At 39.6% G+C, this 18443-nt stretch overlaps 2 protein-coding genes across 6 annotated transcripts in view; one reads left to right on the forward strand and one right to left on the reverse strand.

The window, feature by feature from the left end:
- Positions 1 to 456: 456 nt before the first annotated feature.
- On the forward strand, positions 457 to 9154 carry LOC118454249 (cytochrome P450 4B1-like). 2 transcript variants are annotated; one of them, XM_087848314.1, is made up of 12 exons: positions 457 to 743; positions 925 to 1069; positions 1178 to 1222; positions 1315 to 1442; positions 2993 to 3117; positions 3226 to 3380; positions 3467 to 3573; positions 4521 to 4711; positions 4852 to 4985; positions 6461 to 6525; positions 6893 to 6975; positions 8071 to 9154. In XM_087848314.1, exons 1-12 carry the CDS (start codon positions 552 to 554, stop codon positions 8240 to 8242), a joined length of 1542 nt encoding a protein of 513 aa, XP_087704440.1. In that variant the 5' UTR covers positions 457 to 551; the 3' UTR covers positions 8243 to 9154. The 2 variants fall into 2 exon arrangements, with proteins under 2 accessions (XP_087704440.1, XP_087704441.1); XM_087848315.1 differs by lacking the exons at positions 6461 to 6525; positions 6893 to 6975; positions 8071 to 9154 and adding an exon at positions 6043 to 6417.
- Positions 9155 to 9532: 378 nt separating this feature from the next.
- The window catches only part of LOC118454250 (uncharacterized), a 32081-nt gene continuing 23170 nt past the window's right edge, over positions 9533 to 18443 (reverse strand). The window contains exons 1-5 of one of the 4 annotated variants that reach the window (XR_015719782.1): positions 17867 to 18125; positions 17407 to 17745; positions 17094 to 17290; positions 16819 to 17016; positions 16707 to 16736 (exon numbers count right to left, since the gene is read on the reverse strand). Coding sequence is in view for 3 of the 4 variants with exons in the window: in XM_087848318.1 (XP_087704444.1) it covers positions 16666 to 16736 (71 nt within the window). In the remaining variant the exon portion in view is untranslated. Of the gene's footprint in view, positions 9633 to 10500; positions 10802 to 16621; positions 16737 to 16818; positions 17017 to 17093; positions 17291 to 17406; positions 17746 to 17866; positions 18126 to 18443 lie in introns of those variants that run through there. The other 3 variants (XM_087848318.1, XM_087848317.1, XM_087848316.1) reach the window with 3 other exon arrangements.

Raw genomic sequence — 18443 nt, forward strand, 5'->3', positions numbered from 1 at the left:
TCAAGAATTTCCTTACTTGTTGAGTTTTTTAATCATGAAGTCAATTAAATGTATTTGATTGTGTCAATATTTCTTAAAATAAACTCAACGTATTTAGTAACTATATGAAAGAACAAGTGTTTGACAGGCAAACAGAATAGCCAAAAGGAAAACCTACATTTTTGCGTGTGATGTTCACTTTACATGAGCAGAAATTCTTTCGGTAAACAAACAAAGTAATTTTTGATAGAATTTGTAAATATTTTTTTAACCGCACTTCTTCATAATCTACTTTTTAATTCGATACTCTTCCCATATTAGCATCTTCATCATCCCAGTTCTCATTTTCCGCCGTAATGATGTTGCTGTTGCACTCCTGCGCTCAAAACGCCGACAGTTCCGTCAGGACATCAAGTCAGCGTTTTATTGATTGTCAGATTCCCCGCCTACCGGAGACACCACTGAAAACTTTACCTCCAGCTCTTATCAGAAAGGTGAGCTCATATCACCTTTTGCGCTGTGTTGGGGAGGTTTTCCTGCAGGCGGAGGGGGAAGACACTTAAACCTGCGAGATGAAACTAACTAAAACTTTCGCGGAGTTTCAGCTGGGCTGGCCTCACATGCATCACGTCTTTGCTGTTCTCTGTGTTTTTGTCGTGGTTTATAAATTAACAATTCTGCTTGCGAAAAGAAGGGAAGCACTGCGAAACTTCCAAGCTTTTTGGGGGCCGCCGCCACACTGGCTGTTTGGACATGTTCTCGAGGTAACTGTATCAACACACTCGCAGCAGCTATAACATGTGTAACCGTCCAGTAAAACGGACCGCACCATGTTGGAGAACACCATTCTGCAAACAGAGACACACACAGTTGACAAACAACACAATTTACACGAGTAAAGTCTGCCTGCTGTGATGTGTTTCAGTTGTACTTTTTGTCTTTCAGTTTAAACAAGATGGGACCGAAATGGACAAGGTAGTGAAATGGGGACAGGAGTACTCATATGTTTTTCCAATCTGGTTTGGCCCCTTTGTCAGTGTCATCATTATTCAGCATCCAGATTATGCAAAAACTATCCTGACATCATCAGGTGTGAGAAATGTTTTACGTAGTTGTTGTGTTGTTGATGCACATTTATAACTGTGTAGTAAAGTTAAAGGTCCCTAACACCATTTTTATTTGTTTTGTTTCGTAACAGAGCCAAAAGATGATTTTGCCTACCGTTTTGTGGAGGGTTGGATTGGTAAGGCTCATTTGTCTCCCTCCTACAGCATTTTTTTTAAGTGCAGAGTTGTTTGTTTTGCTGCTTTCCTCACTCGTGCACATGTTCTTCAGGAAATGGGTTGTTGGTGTCAGAAGGTCAGAAGTGGTTCCGCCACAGAAGGCTCTTAACACCAGGTTTCCATTATGATGTTTTGAAACCATACGTAAAATTGATGTCAGAGTCTGCTGAGACTATGTTGGTACGTTGAAGACAATTTAGTTGCATAATTGATAAATAAAATCAAAGTCATGATGTGTTGGTCAGCACGTGTCAGTAAATATCATAGAAGTAAAGCAGGAGCAGTGTCTGTATCCTGCAGAGAGATCACATCTTGACAGGGGATTTCTAAGAGAGAAGGTAGGAACGAAGATTGACTAGACAGAGAGCAAGGAAGTGAGGAAAAACAGGAGGATACAGAAGTGTTTAACGTGCATGAACTAGTTACACTGTTAGGAGAGAGACCCATACTAAAAATTGACGTAAATGGCCAACCCATGACTATGTTATGCGACACAGGTGCATGCAAAACTGTGCTAAATCAAAAACCTAATAACCTGAAATTTTCAAAAGAGACCCTGATATTTAAGTCTGCATCAGGTCACACTAGTGTAAAATCTCTAACAGAAGGCCTACTGCTAGTGCATAGAGAAAGTGGCAGGAGCTGTAAAAACCAATGTATATACGATCCATCCTGTCCAGTCAACCTCCTAGGGAGAGACAGCATGGCGTAGTGCCAGGAGCACAAGACATGCACGCAGAATTAATGTTAAACTATGAAGAGGTAGAAGAAGAGGGACAGATTAATTATAGCAGTGCGGGAAAAGGAGTGCCCCACTACTATTGGACTCTAAACCTTCCACCATTAGAGCCTCTACAGAGGTTGGCAGAGAAGTATTTGCCACCAGACTCCCGACCACTTGTTTTTGATGAGTATCACAACACCCTAAGATTTAAACAAAGCCCAGGCCCAGATCCTTCATATGACACACAAATTCACAGATTAGGCCCACAGAAGCTTACATTGCAGCACCTCTATGTAACTAAAAGTGGCAATGCTGTGTGCTCAGTGATACAAACAGAAAAAGTACAGGAACTGAGTAGAATGCCAAAACCACACGTGTCTGTAGCACGAAATGAAAACACAGATTGGAGAGAGTTAGGTCACGTTTTGACTCAAGTTGAAAGAGACAGATATGAAAAAACTGAAGAAACACATGAAGGATGGCTTTAGGGTCGTAGAACAGGATGCATGAGGTACACATTAGGATGGGTACTTACGACACAGCCATCAACTCATCTATCTGGCTCGAAGGACCAATTTAAATGACAGGGGATTTCTAAGAATCACCCCACAGTTCTTCAGCTGTGACGCGACGTGAGTTAGAAAACACAAACACTGCAGTTGTCTTTACTCGCGAGGACGGTCACAGAGCGCTCGTACACGCAAGAGACACTCACGGACTCGCGCTCTGTCACTGTCTGCGTTCTTTGTTTATACAAGCTTGTGTGTGTACAAAGGTAACAAAGTTATTCCAAGAACTTAGAGCTGAGGTTCCCCTTTTCTAAGTCTGTATGTTCTTAGAAAAGAGAAAGCTGTTAGTTGCTAAATAAGTTTATCACACAAGAGTTCATGTAAAAAGTCACGTAGACATGTGGATTGCTTAGTGATCAATAAAAAACACATTTCATGTAGCTGATCATGCTATGTACAATTTTCTTCTGACACATCTGTTCTCTCATTGTTGGCAGGATAAGTGGGAAAGTTATGCAAGCACAAATGAGCCTTTTGAATTGTTTAAACACGTGAGCCTCATGACACTGGACAGCATTATGAAGTGTGCCTTCAGCTGCTACAGCAACTGTCAGACAGAGGGGTGAGCCCAGATGAATCTTTTTAAAGAGTCATTTACAGTGTCAGTTTTATGTTGAGTCGTTTGTTGTTGTAAATCTGCATTTAATGTTTGCCTCCTTTGTCATTTCAGTGGAACAAATGCATACATCAAAGCAGTTTATGACCTCAGTTTTCTAATTAACCTTCGGCTCAGAATGTTTCCGTACCACAGTGACCTCATTTTCCACCTTAGCCCACATGGTTTCAGATACAGAAAAGCCCGTCAGGTGGCCCTCAGTCATACAGGTAAGCTTTGCTTTGATTCATCTGAACCTTTGCCAAAAATCAGTGTCAGATCTACAAATGTTTACATTTTATATTCTTTTCTAAAGAGGAAGTTATAAGAAAGAGGAGAGCAGCACTAAAGGAAGAGAAGGAGCTTGGACAAATACAGGCAAAGAGATATTTGGACTTTCTGGACATCCTTCTCTTTGCAAGAGTATGTTATGTGTCATCAGTTTCAGCCTCTTACTTCAACACATTTCACATTGTAGGATTTGCTTAATGTATAGGCAAGTCACAAACTGGAGTTTTCCTGCATAAAGGTCATACAGAAAATAAGGCAAGTGCCAACTTAAGATCGTGTCAGATATCTGAAGTACCGGCCTAAAGCTGAAATAGCATATGCATGCAGCAAATAAGCAAAGGTGCATGCTGTTACCAAGCTGCATGTTAATGTCCTGAATACAAAATCTCTTTTGTGTAGAGACTGGTCAACACTGGTTAGTGTTTTGTCCAGTTTTTTTTCCAAAAACTTCTCTAAACGGCAGCTTGTAGGGGCTGTCTCAGCTAGCATGTTTATTCTCTTAGTAGACTTAGCTTTCGTGACATGGGTTCATGCTGTGACTCACTCTTCATTTCAACAAAGTTTAAAACACATTAAAAGACATAAAATGATCCAATTTTTTTATGCATTTTAACTGAAAATCACACAAATTGAAAAATCAGATTTATATTACTTCAATACATAATTGTGTAATAACTGTATAATATTAATATAATCAACCGATAATGGAAGAATAGAAAGAATTCTTCCTTTATGAGTATATCATAGCAAATTGTTGTCCTTGGCAGGAAAAATTAAAATCAATTATTAACTGCATGGCAGGTGTTTGCTTAAAAAACAAACAATTAGTGCTATATATGGCTTAAGAAGAACAGCGGACATTGATACTTGGCTGCTGAATAAATTCCCAATTTTATAAAGGCATCTGTATAAGGATGAATGTTATCCAGCTAAAGCTGAGTTAAAGTCGGGTGATGCAGTAATATAATGAGCCTGAACAGCAAAAGTAACAAAGGACTTTTATTGAGAAGCCCAGTTAGAGTATAGTGCAGTCCATTCTGTCTTTTATCAACCGTAAATATCCTTTATTTCACCGCCAGGATGAGAACCAGCAGGGTCTGTCAGATGAAGATATGCGGGCAGAAGTGGACACCTTCATGTTTGAGGGCCATGACACCACAGCCAGTGGCCTGTCTTTCATCCTCTACTGTCTGGCCTGCAACCCAGAACATCAGAAGATTTGCAGGAAAGAGATTATGGAGGCCTTGCATGACAAGGAAACCATGGAGTGGTAGGCTTATGAAAGGACAACATTGCAATAGGGAAACAAGTTGGTGCCATTCTGTGGTACCAAAATTTTATTAGGAGACATATAAACAAGATTTCTTATTAGTTGACTTCACTAACATTGCATGTCGGTCTTATTTTAAGGGAGGATCTCAGTAAAATCCCATACACTACAATGTGCATAAAAGAAGCTCTCCGCCTTTACCCCCCTGTACCAGGAATTGCCAGAAAAACCACCAAAACTGTAACCTTTTGTGATGGGAGAACAGTGCCTGCAGGTCAGTGATTTTACTCTGTTGTTATTATCAAAGAGTAAACATCAAATGTCTTCACTTAATAATGCTTTTGGAATCATTTCATGCTACATGGTAAACACAAACTCTTAACCGACTTTGTTTGTCTTTACATACATAAATTACTTTTCTTTACAATTCAATAAAGGACCTATATTGACTTAATACTTATTACTTTATTATTCTACAAGGGTACGTTGGTATTATTTGATTGTATTGTCACATACAGTATTGTTTCTATAAACTAGTATAAATCTCTTAAACGTGTGGTGTAATTGCTTTGTCAGTGCAGCGTTCTTCCAAATGGGAGTATGTAAATGTTGGCACCAGATTATTATTATATACATTATATGGGCAGAAAGTAAACCGCTGCCTACACATTACACTCACTGGAACTGCTCAGCCATGGGAACCCAAGAGCCATGAAGCTCCAGGCACACAGTTTTTGTGCTGATGTTGATGCCAGAGGAGGTTTGGAGCTCTGCAGTTACTGAGTCAGCAGAGCGTTGGAGATTTTTATGCACTCTGCAACCTCACTGTACAGAATGGTGCACATCAGACTAATGCTGGGTTGTGCTACAATAGTTATCCTTGGTCAGAAGGAGAGGCTGACATCCAGGGAGTAGATTGCAACAAATCTGCTAAGACGGTGCATCAACCTGATACCGCTTCTTAAGAGTGACCACATTTATTAAAACACTACCCAAAATGGGCCACAAGATGGCACTCCAACACAAGAGATGAAATATTTATATTGAGGCAGTTGTCAGCAGCCAGCCCTCTACCACTACGTAATACACCCATGTTACAGCGTACAACGTCACATGAATTGATAAAGGGAACAAATAAAACTGGAGCAAGCCCAGAAACTATCCAATAGCTGGGCCACCATAGTTATCTATATCTAGCACATATGCCAAAGGTAGCTAGAATCAATACACACAGGGTAAAGCATCTTAAAAATGAAATGTAAACTCACGTTTATGTGACACACACCATTTACAACAAACACAGGGGGGCTGTTTGCTTTTCTTCCCAGCAGCTCTCCCCTCGTCTCTCATCAGCGTATGAACTAAGTCAGGCTATCTAGCTCAGGAGTCCCATGAATCCCATCACTGCAAAGCTGCTGGGTAATGTAGTTCACGCTAACACGGACTTTTCTACACTCACTCTGCAACTTTACATGGTCTGGCACTTCATGGTTGAGATGCTTTAGTTCTTAAACACTTCCAATGTGCAATAATACCACTTACACTTGATCACGCTGGCTGGCTAGCTGTTTGATTTTATGTTTCTGTGCCAACTGGACTTCAAACCCCTGCATCTGAATTATGAGTTGTGTCACAATAAATTTTTCGATATGGTGTATGCCTGTTTTGTTTGAAAGATAATGTTCAGCTACACACACCCTATAATATTTTAATAATAATAAGCCAAGTTCACATTTATTTCAAATGTAGGTTCTGTTGTTGGAATAGGTGTTTTTGGAATTCACAGGAATGCGTCTGTCTGGGAAAACCCTAATGTAAGTAAAGACAATTTTATTCCCAGCACAACTTACTACATGGAATACATCATCAACAGAATCTATGATGAAATAAAATTGTGATGTTTTCAGCACTCTGCCCATAAGGCTGCATATAATTTATCAAATAACTGAAGAAGCAATCATGAAACTGGTGCATTAAATTAATTACTAGTGCTGTATTTGCTGAGGTGGGTAGGTCCCTGGTGCCAAAGTGGACCTCAGGACAGATTCAAGCTGGTTTAATGACTTACTTTATTATGTGTCAGAATGCAGTTTTCTCTGCACAAGTGATAAGGGCAATGAGGTTCAGAAAATAAGTAATACACATAACACTGCTCTCTTTCTTTGTCCTGTATTACATTAGGTCTTTGACCCTCTGCGTTTCCTACCAGAGAACATTGCCAAGAGATCTCCTCATGCTTTTGTGCCCTTCTCAGCTGGGCCAAGGTTTGTCCTCACCTGAAACTATATCACTGTATAGAGACTGCTTGCAGTAGTCTCAAGTATGTGAATGTGTAACTTAGCACTGACCCCATTTCCATCAGCAAACTGGTTTTATGATGGGCTAAAGCAGTGGTTCCCAAACTTGCTAGGCCCCCCATTGTTTTACCCAAATATCCTTGGGCAAGATACTAACCCCAGGTTGCTCCCCGATGCATCCATCCAAGTGTGAATGTGTATGTATGAATGTTAGTTAGATAGCATGAAAAACTTAGAAAAGTGCTTGTGTGTGATTGGGTGAATGAACGAGTTGTATAAATGGTAAATGGCCTGCATTTGTATAGCGCTTTTCTAGTCCTTAAGGACCCCAAAGCGCTTTACACTACATTCAGTCATTCACCCATTCACACACGCATTCACACACTGGGGATGGCAAGCTACATTGTAGCCACAGCTGCCCTGGTGCGCACTGACAGAGGCGAGGCTGCCGGACACAGGCGCCACCGGGCCCTCTGACCACCACCAGTAGGCAACATGGGGTTAGTATCTTGCCCAAGGATATTTGGCATGCAGCTAGGAGGCAGCCTGGGATCGACCTTCTGATTAGTGGCTGACCTGCTCTGCCACCTGAGCTACAGCCACCCAGCCACCCTATAAAGTGCTTTGGGTGCTCAGATAGAGTAGAAAAGCGCTATATAAGAACCAGTCTATTTACCATTTACCATGTTCTAGTCTTTGGCTTGGAAGGAAGTTGGTTTGGAACCATATTTGGCAATGCTTCATCCTCTGCTTTGCGTTTGTGTGGGAGCCCTGTCAAAAACCTGTCCATTATGCTAGCAGTGTCCAAGCATTCTTTGTTTTGTTTTTTTCATGCCGTGCCGCCCCCTTTCGGAACCACTGGGCTAGAGCAAGTAGGGGAAAGGGGGAACTCACTGTAATCTAAGACTGATCTAATTTAAAATACAAGCACCTTTGGCCCTGAATGTTAAAAGATAACATACTATAATTATCCCTCCTGTCCATTTTCTATCAAAAAATCTATCAAATTATTTTAATTTTTTTCAGGTCTTTGTGTATTTCTTACATTTATGTATTTTGCAGAAACTGCATCGGTCAGACCTTTGCTATGAATGAGATGAAAGTGGTGACAGCTCTAACACTAAAGCGATACCAGCTCATAGCGGAGCCCACTATGAAACCCAAGATCATCCCCCGACTGGTTCTCCGCTCACTCAATGGCATCCACATCAAGATCAAACCTTTAGAGACTTAGCTAAAGTGCACTAACTGCAAGAACTGCTCAAAATTACTTTATTTAGAAAGTAAAAAAAGTATGTTGATTCTACCTTCTATCATATAACTGAGCTTTTACGTATAATTTAATCAACTCTGTCGTGCAGTTTATGTTTTAGGAAAAATTACTTGTTGAAAAAAATCTGCTGTTAACACAAAAACACTAAAGGAGAAGCTTGTGCAGAAAATACTATAATTTGCTTCTTTTTTTTTTTCGAGTAGTACATAACAGAATTGTAGTAAATGGCATTGCACTTTTGCAGTGTAAGGCTGTAGATAAAATTCTAGTAATTACAACTTACATTTCCATGTTAAGTTTTACACTCATCACTTAATATTTTTATTTTAAACACCAAGCAACTGTGGCCATTTTGAGATAGAGGAAGAGAACTGGTGCTATGCTGTAAATTAAATTAGCACTCAGTTTGCACCAAAAAATAATAACAGAAAAAGATAAAACAAGTTCTTCACTGTATTTTAGTAGTCATGATCAACCCAAACAAAAAGGGTTAATTGAGCTCATATTTTGAATTACTTCTATTGTTTACAGAAGAGGTCCCTTTGACCTGTAATGAAGAACATTTATCTATGTTTGTGCATTTATATGAAGTCTTATGAAAGCAAGGAAAGTCAGCATGAAAGCAATTCATAGATATATGATCAAAGTTTATCTCTGGAATATAACCTTATTTTACAGAGGCAGACTGTAAAGTTGATGCTTAAAAATGTGGACAATGTATCAAATTACTTGCATTGCATTTAGAGTCTTTCCTCATATATACAGCTTATTGTAAATCTGAAATATCAGTTTTTGATATCAAGGCAAATTCACACTGGAGTGTTGTTTATGGTTAATTAAATGTAAGAAAAATAACAAAACCTTTACCTCTGACTGATATCTTTGAGTCCACTTGTCCTTTAAGAGGGGAAGGTTACCAGAAATCAATACAAGCTTGTTCTGAGTGGTCATATTAATCCAATGATGAGACATTTCTATCCTCTTGGAGGTAGGGCTGCCACTCACAGGGCACGAGGTGCCACTGAATAGTTCGACTAAAAAAATGATCTTAGGTAAATAGTACGGCCTTTGTTGTCAGCATATCCCTGACACCATCTACTTCATCTAGTTCAAGCCCCCCCCTCCATGACCTCATCAACATCCAACCTGGAAGAAATACACAAAACAACATTCAGTTGCCTCAACGTGTAAACAAACCTAGAGAAGGGACACACAAAGGACAGCATAAATACAGAGGAGAGAGGGAGATAAGAGAAGCTGGAGGACAAAGCTCCAGATCCGAACATCAGTAACTGACAGCCATGGGGGAGAGAGATGTCCCAGGATGGTTGATGATCCGGAACAAAGAGACCTGAGAGGAAGAGAAGAGGGAGCATCAAAGCAGTCAAATAAAAACAAAGATTATTCCAAATTTAACACCGCAGTTTTTAGCTGCCAAGAGTTAATGTGCACTGGTCTCTGTGCTGCATAAGCTGTCAAAAACACGCTGATATCCAGCAGGTAAGATAAGACATTTGCAGCTTTAGTGAGTGCAGTTTCACCGGAGTGACAGGCCTTGGAAGCAGACTGGGGGGAAAAAACGTTGAAAATGATTAATGTTTCCTGTGAGGGCGCACACACTACCAGTCAAAAGTTTGGACACACCTTCTCATTTCATGGTTTTTATTTATTTTCATGTGTTTTTTGGATTCTCACTGAAGGCATCAAAACTATGAATGAACACAAGGAATTATGTAGTAAACAAAAAAGTGTGAAATAACTCAAAATATGTTTTATATTTTAGATTCCATAAAATAGTCACTGTTCGCTTTGATTACTCATTTGCAGACTCTTGGCATTCTCTCACTGAGCTTCATCAGGTCGTCACCTGAAATGGTTTTCCAACAGTCTTTGAAGGACTTCCCAGAGATGCTGAGCACTCTGCAGTCCACCTCATCCCAAAACATCTCCATTGGGCTTAGGTCAGGTGAGGCGCAGCACTCCATCTTTTTGGTCAGTTAGCCCTTACACAGCCTGGAGGTGTGTTTGGGGTCATTGTCCTGTTGAAAAATAAATGACGGTCCAACTAAACTCAAACCGGATGGGATGTATGTCGCTGCAGGATGCTGTGTTAGCCATGCTGGTTCAGTGTATTTTCAGTTTTGAATAAATTTCCAACAGTGTCACCAGCAAAGCACCCCAACACTATCACACCTCCTCATCCATGCTTCATGGTGGGAACCATGCATGTAGAGACCATCTGTTCACTTTTTCTGTGTCGCACAAAGACATGGCGGGTGGAACCAAAGATCTCAAACTTGGCAAAGTACAGATTTAGACTGGTTTAATGTCCATTCCTTGTGTTCCTTGGCCCCGAAAAATCTCTTCTGCTTGTTGCTTTTCCTTAGCTGTGGTTTCTTAGCAGCTATTTGACCATAAAGGCCTGATTCACACAGTCTCCTCTTCTGCACAACACAGCTGATGGTCCCAACCCCATTAAGAAGATAAGAAATTCCATAATTGAACCTTGACCAACCACACCTGTAAAGTGAAAACCATGTCAGATTACTACATCATGAAGCTCACTGAGAGAAGACCAAGGGTTTGCAGCACTGTCAACAAAGCAAAGGGAGGCTATTCTGAAATATAAAACATATTTTGTCATGGTTCAGGTGTGTGCTAGTGTGTCTCCCTCCGAGCCGGCATCTCCAACCCTGGGAGGGGCCTCTGTTTTCTGCTGATTGCTCGCACCTGTGGATGAGTAAGCCGGGGACTCATAAGGCCAGCGCACTCAACCTTTCTTTGCCAGATTCTCAGCTAACCCTTCCACGCATCAAGTTGCCGGACACAAATCTCTGCCGAAGAGCTCCCATCTGGACGCTCGACCACCTGCCAGTCCCACGGGTTGTTCACCCCGTTCACCTGCCTGCCTCCCTGCCTCAACGCCAGGAATTTTGGACCACTCACCCAGACCAATAACCTCTCCATGCCACTACAGACCACCCGCGGCAAGTAAGCAGTACTCAGGAAGATTCAGAACACACAGCTTGCCCATATTCCTCCCGAACCCTACCTGAACGTCTATACTCTATTTTCAGTAACTCTGACCCTTTCCCCGGACCCAGGTTGACTCCCCCTCCAGCCCAATCCTCGGAGCAGCTGTTTTCCACTGACGAATGACCAGATTGCTCACTTAGCTCAGGCTCCATAAACCTCTTAGGTTTAGTGGTTGTATTTAGCATTTGTGAAACTCACATTCCAGTTGTGAACACTTGTGGTGAAAATAAAAGTTGTCACTCAAACTACTTACGTGCCCAGCAATTGAGCAATTGTCAGAAAACTGCAAATTAATAACTAAATGGGAGCTTCAGGAGATCTTTAAAAAGTTAAGTTGGCACAACCATCTGATAAGTTTTTAAGCAAGCACCTATAAGACAACATTTGAAGTGAAGCAGTCTCAGAATTTGTTAAAGTCTATCTACAACAGGATTCTTAACAGATCCTGCAGAAGCTGAGACAAAGCAATTTTATATATCTTTTATGTCAAAAGGGTGAGAAACTAAGCAATGGCTTCCCTTAAGTGTCAAAAACACACGATAAAGACAGAGAATTATGCTGTTCCAGCAACAAGCGGAGCACACTTATCATTCAGTTCAATTGAAAAGGTTTCTGTTTTTATTTACACCTTTTGTGCACCAGTCTCCTGCAGACCTGTTAGACAGCAAGTGTACGTATTTCTGCAAACCAGAAACCCAGTTCACCATCTTGCTTTAGGCAGGCAGAGATGCAAGTGAATATGGGGGGCGAGACTTTAGCTTCACTGCCTATCTCTGCTGTTAGACAGGCCAGGTGCTGGAGCAATTTCACAACAAGAGTCGTTAAAGCGTGTGCAGAAGGTTCACAAAGACACACTATAATCCCCTTCTGCAATGTGCAGGTTCATGCACAACTGGGTGAAAGTATCAAGAAGGGCCAGAAAGGCTCATGAGTCAAAAGTACTCTTTTATTTACAGTCATATTACAAAATCCACACACCCACAAGGACAAAAAGTCACCAGTACAGGTTGTATAAAAATGAAATGACGTCCTCTTTCTTTTGATCTCAGATTGCCAACCTTTCTCTGATTTACGATCCTAATAACTGATCACTTGAATTTCCTATGAAAACTCCCAAAATGCATTGCATCTTCTGTCGCTGCCTCATGCAGAAATAACCTCAAGCTGACATGACTTAACTTTTTGGCCGATGTCAGACCAGGCACCACATCAAAAAGAAACAACAATGTTATGTGGCAGCCTTGTGGTCAGAATGCATGCTGCACTGAGACCACAGCATTTAATCTGCGATTCCAGCTAGGAACCTTTGCTACAAATCACTTACCCTCTCCTCTCAATTACTACTACGTCTGTTCTGCCCACATTTGAAAGAGAAAAATCCAAACCACTATACTATATAAGATATAACACAATTTAATGGTGGACTTAAACTTGGCCACAGTCTTTATTAACCAGTTACAGCCAGCTGATTACATGTTTGACACAGAGAACTTATAACCGTTGCTGGATTTGTTCAAAACAGTAATACGTTGTATAAACTGGACTGTACTGTTTCATGTGAGAGATGCTAACATGCTACGTGACATTTAGAATTGTTTAAATCCAAATTCTCTTTTTACTAATCTTTTATTTTGCCTTTTAAGCTGGTATTTGTTCTTGTGCTAGTGTATACTCAGCTGTATTCTGTTAGTGCTTAGCAAAAGTTCACTTAAATGTCAAGCAGAACAAAACTGTGAGAGTACACCTGTGGTGGAAAAGTGGGCAACAAACCATTTAAAAGTAATATACTTGAAAAAGCCAAAGAACAAATATGTTCAGAATACTGTGAAATTTTAGAAGCTTGAAGCACCACTTTCATGTGATGCCACATATGGTTAGCACAATATGGCAAACGATGTAAGTGTGTAGCCAAGATACTGACCTTTGTGCACAACCCACCACCTAGTGGCTTGTTGGAAAAAACGCAGGACACTTAGGTTCATATGATGCTGGTCTAATATATGGAATGAAAAGCTTACAGTCAGTAATACACTTGTATTATATGTTTTCATGATAAAAAATCATCCCTGTGTTTTGACAAAAAAGTACGTTTTGCTTTCCTTTAATAGTATTTTCAACATTCTAAAGAAGTGAAAAAAATATTGAAATTGTAGAAAAAATACAACCTTACATCAAATTCGTCAAAAACATAACTCAATGACCCACCATATCTTCGTAATGAATCACTCAGATAACCATACCTGCCACTTTGAGCCTCAGATGCTAAGTCCTCTAAATGTATTTTAATCCTCTTTGCAATCAGTATGCTTCTACTTATCAGCTACCAGTTTAACAGATGTAGACACATCTTGTGACAGACCAAAACAGAACTTGTGTAATGACATCGAGAACACAACAAAGTAAAAGAACAAAAAAAAAAAATGGAAGTGAATGGCATCTCGTCCAGGTCAGTCCTTGATGTTTCTGTTGGTAACCTGAGAGTCAGCACCTTTGAGAAACTGTTAGCTGTGTGTCCTGATGAATTTAAGGCTTTCAGCCTCTCTACCTCTGTGTGACTGATGTATATTGGAGTGTCTTTTCCTCAGATAAGTAATGATCTTCTTGCCCTTCTCTACTTTTAGGGCAAGATTAATTACTCACCCTCTCACTGCAAACCTCACTGCAATCTGAATGGTGCAATTTACCCATTTCTTGATGTGTAAAATACCATAAAACAAGGAACCAGTCAATGTCAGTCTATATGCTTTTGCTGACTGTGAAGCACTATGGTCAACTTTGTTGTTTTTAATATGTGCTATATAAATAAATGTTGATTCGATTTGATTTTTGATAAACAATAGTAAAACTACAACAAGGCTAGAACAAGACAGCAGCAGTGTGAGGCCTGTAACAAAAGAGGGAAAACAGTCATCCGGGGTCCACCCTACTATACGCTAAATTGTAGATAACCCATGAGGATCCCACTTACCACCCTTTAATAGTTACACAAATTCATCAATTGTCACGGGAAATGAATCCAGTCTGTAATACCTAACAGCCTGTGCGCTTTCCCACCTTGAACAGTAATGAGCTCAAGAATAGACCACAGATGTTCCTTATAACCAACTGTTGATTAACAGCAAAGGAAGGGGTGAATGTTCATGCTGCGTTCACAGACACCATATATGAAACAACATGAACTAAATGTAACCCACTGCAATCTACCCCTGGGGTTTGACTCATCGTCCCGACGATTGACACTCACTGCCGAGGTCTAAACAGGGTAGATTGTATTAGGCACAGGAGCCTGGGAGTTCACAGCCCCTGTTGTTCTACTTCCTACTGCCTGGGGCAGATGATGTCGATTCGAGTGCATTCCAGCATTAGCACAAGTAGTCCTATGTAAAGAAGCAATATTATTTTGAACACCAGCCATAACTGGCAGCTAATCAGTGCAGACCAACACCACAGAGGATGTTGAGCTTTTTGGCTCACTTGGTATGCAGGAGGTAGGGGCCACAGGCTCCTGAATCCTACCCAACAAAAACTCAACAGGTAGCTGGGAATCTCAGCCAAACATCAGAGCAAATGGTGACTCACCAGTAGACTGATGCACTGTGGTGTTATACGCATATGCATGAAGTAAAGAGTCCAGGGTAGCCAGGACAGTCTTTTTGATCCTTTCTAAACACTTCATCACAATTGATGTGACTCCAAAAGGATGATAGTTGTTTAAATCCACTACCAGGATGTTTCTTGGAGAGGGGCACACTGGTAATGGACTTAAAGGATGGGCAGATTGTATATGTCTATGAATACACCATCCAGCTCTGATGAGCAGACCCTGAGTGCATGCCTGGGGATATTATTTGGGCCAGCTGCCTTATTTGGGTTTGTTTTCATTAGAGCTGTGCACACCACCACCAATGACAATCGTGATGCAGTGGTTTGTCCTGCGTGTCATGTCCTGTCTGTCTCTGGGTTGGTGTTGTGGTGTATAAAAAAAGTAAGTGAGGTACTGACATTGTTTTCAATTTAGGCTATTCGGAGATGACTGCTATTAATACTGCCATTGTTATTTTGATTTAGGATTTTCCACCTTTGATTTTGATGTTATTTTAGTTTTCAGGGTGGATCTTCTGATTTGAGTTTGGTTTTTAATTGTTAAATGTTAATTTTGCATTTTATTAGTTTCTTTGTCTGTGTTTTTGCTTTTATGATGTGGGTGGTATTAGTGGCATAGGTCAAATATAAGTAAAACCGTACAGTACAACACATTTGACTCACAGTCATTTTCACCACAGCCTCCTCTTTGTGTTTCCATCTTTGACTAAACACCAAAACTTAAAACATTTCCTTTATTTTCTTTAATGTCTGTTGCTTTTTTAAACAACACATTTAGTGAGTTTTGGTTTATTTCTTAAGACTATTTTTCTGTTATTTTCACTTTTTTGTATACTTTACTTTGAATAAAACACTTTAACAAATAAAAAGAATCCAAAATATTATTTTCAGTGACTATCCTCAGCAGAATGTCCTCACAGTATGAACACACATATTGCTCACAGTAATAATCACACTATAACCTTTTGTCTGCAGGGTGTTATTGTTTTACTATCACTGATGCTCATTATTGATTAACACTGCAGACACAGTACTGCTGTGGTTATAATACTTTTAACAGCCTTCTTTATGCAACCTTTTGCCTTTATGCTGTTTTACTGCAGTTATAATTTATATGGTGATTATATAAAACCTAAAACTGCAAGACAAAATACAGCTGTAGAATAAATTTAGTGTAAAAAGTATTTTTTCTTTTAACCAAAAAAATAGAAATTGTTTGTAAATTTGTTTTAATTGCTGAGCTCAACTAAATTAATGTACCTAATAACGTTCCTCTTTGTGAAAGCAGCATTTAATTGCCGTAGAATATTGAGGTCAACGTTACTTCTTTACCTACATTTGTTGTATCTTAACTTGATCTGCAAGGTAATCAGAAACTGTGCTTTCATGCAGTTCAAGAATGGACCTCACCTCTGTACTGAGCAACAACAAAAAAATGTTGTTACATAACATCTGTATCGCAATCAAAGCTTCTCATTAAAATTATCTCGATCCATGTACTTTAAAAACTCTGCCCTGCCTTCAGTGAATGTTCTTTGTTGGAAAAAAAAGACTCATGGTTTCAGATTTTCCCTTGAGAAGCATGTGGGTGAAGTTACAATTAAAGTACTTTGAGGAATTAGTTACTAAATCAAATGACAGCAAGGATGGAAAGTATGAAATGAAGTGTGTGCAACACGCACACACTTCATTTCTGCATGAGAGTTTTAGGTTACACCTCAATGTCAGCACAGAAACTTACCCTGCTATTCAAGCCACAGCAACAAATTTGAACAGGAAATGCTTTGGTGAGAGTCTTGAGGCTCTTTTTGAAAACCTGTTAAACCAAAAGCTAAATATTAATATTTCTTTGATTCAGTTGAAAAAGATTCACAAACAGCATATGGCTAAACACCCACCTGTTGTTGTGTTAAATGCATTTGATGATGTGTGAGTGGTAGTAATTGTAGTGTATCCATCAAACACTGAATCTATATTGCACTTTAGGGACCCGTGTGGATGTACAGGCACAGATGTAGTTGAAGTTCTGTTTGGATTATTTGATTTCATGCCGCACGTCACAGCGCAAGAATCAGATGAATCCTTACTGTCATATACTGTAAGTAAAGATCAAAAGGTTACATCAGGTTATCTTCTACTATGAAACAATGATGTTTGTGTGTTAGTTTCTCACCTGTAACTACACACAAATTGATAGTGTATAGCTTAATACTGTGTCCGACACAGCTACTCATCCAGCAGGTATATTTCCCAGCATCTTCTCTTCTGACATTTCCAATATATATAGACTTGTTGAAAGTCAAATTGTCTGTTGTTGCTCTTACTTCTGATTTCCCAACAGCAGTCGTTGCTTCAAAAGTCTCCATGTCTCTGAAAAAAGAGAGGTAAATGATTGTGAGAATCATCTTTGACGAATGTAAAAAATCTTTACATGATCACAGGTAGATTCTGCCTCAGCAGAACAAAAATATGAAAGCAGGACAAACCTTTCTTCACTATGATGTCAGTGGACTTTTGCCATGTTTCTTGGCAAGTTTCACACCAGTACACACCTTCATCATCCTCAGTAAAAGAGCTGATAACCAAGGAATGATTGGATCCAATTTTCAATTTGGGATTGGACATTTGACGGTATTGCACTCCACTCTTATCTTGGAAGAATAACTGAACCTGCTTACTGCTATGGTCCTTCTTGTAAAACCATTTGAAAGAGTCTGATCGATGGATGTAATGCTGACACGGTATCACAGCTCGACATCCCAGCGAAAAATTAAGTTATGTTGCGACTGGCAAAATATTACGTTGCTCATTTATATTAACAGTCACTTGAAAAAAAATATAAAACATTCAACAGTCAGTTCATCAGTTGTATTTTAAATACATTGTATTTAATTAAGCAATTTAAATAATGAATTTAGTTAAGTAATGATTTGATCAGATACTCACTGTTTCCTGAGAAAGTAGAGAAGTTCCAAACAAGTAAAAACATGAAAATGAAGCCTTTCTGTTTCATATGGGAGAAATTCCTGTCCCCACAGAAATAAAACCCAACATGAAGCATCCTGGCTGTACCATTACTGCTCATAAAAAACACAGATCACAAACTCTGCCTCTCAGCTAAAGGTTTTAGATTGAGCTTAACAGCTTAAATGAGCCTGACACATCGGAAGTGGTCGAACAGCCAGCACAGAGGAAATTTAGCAAGGTTGTCACCCACACTGTTTTTCTGATGTGGTCTGGCATATGATTTACTTCTTACATTTAGTAATTTGGACAGTTTATCGTACGGTTAAACTCACTGGAGTTTGGACTTCATGTGCAAACAAAGCACTTGTAACCAACTTATTGACTGCCAAGGACAACAACTGACACAATTACACTTTGGGAATTAAGTATAATACGTACTCAGGATTATTGATTCAGATTACAAAAAATTACATACATACAATGTAACAATGTAAATTAGAGGCGTTGTCAAGGGTTTCCTTGCTTGTTAGGTTTTTTAATCATAAAGTCAATTAAA

The sequence above is a fragment of the Neolamprologus brichardi genome, chromosome 11, assembly GCF_056152115.1.
Source record: "Neolamprologus brichardi isolate AB-2024 chromosome 11, ASM5615211v1, whole genome shotgun sequence".
In the NCBI taxonomy this organism is placed as follows: Eukaryota; Metazoa; Chordata; class Actinopteri; order Cichliformes; family Cichlidae; genus Neolamprologus; species Neolamprologus brichardi.

What these genes read in the sequence shown, in the direction of transcription:
- LOC118454249 (XM_087848314.1), top strand. Translation starts at nt 552, where the DNA reads ATGAAACTAACTAAAACTTTCGCGGAGTTTCAGCTGGGCTGGCCTCAC. An exon ending in TGTTTGGACATGTTCTCGAG is followed by an intron (nt 744 to 924) that starts GTAACTGTATCA and finishes TTTGTCTTTCAG; the next exon opens with TTTAAACAAGATGGGACCGA. An exon ending in CCCTTCTCAGCTGGGCCAAG is followed by an intron (nt 6,976 to 8,070) that starts GTTTGTCCTCAC and finishes TGTATTTTGCAG; the next exon opens with AAACTGCATCGGTCAGACCT.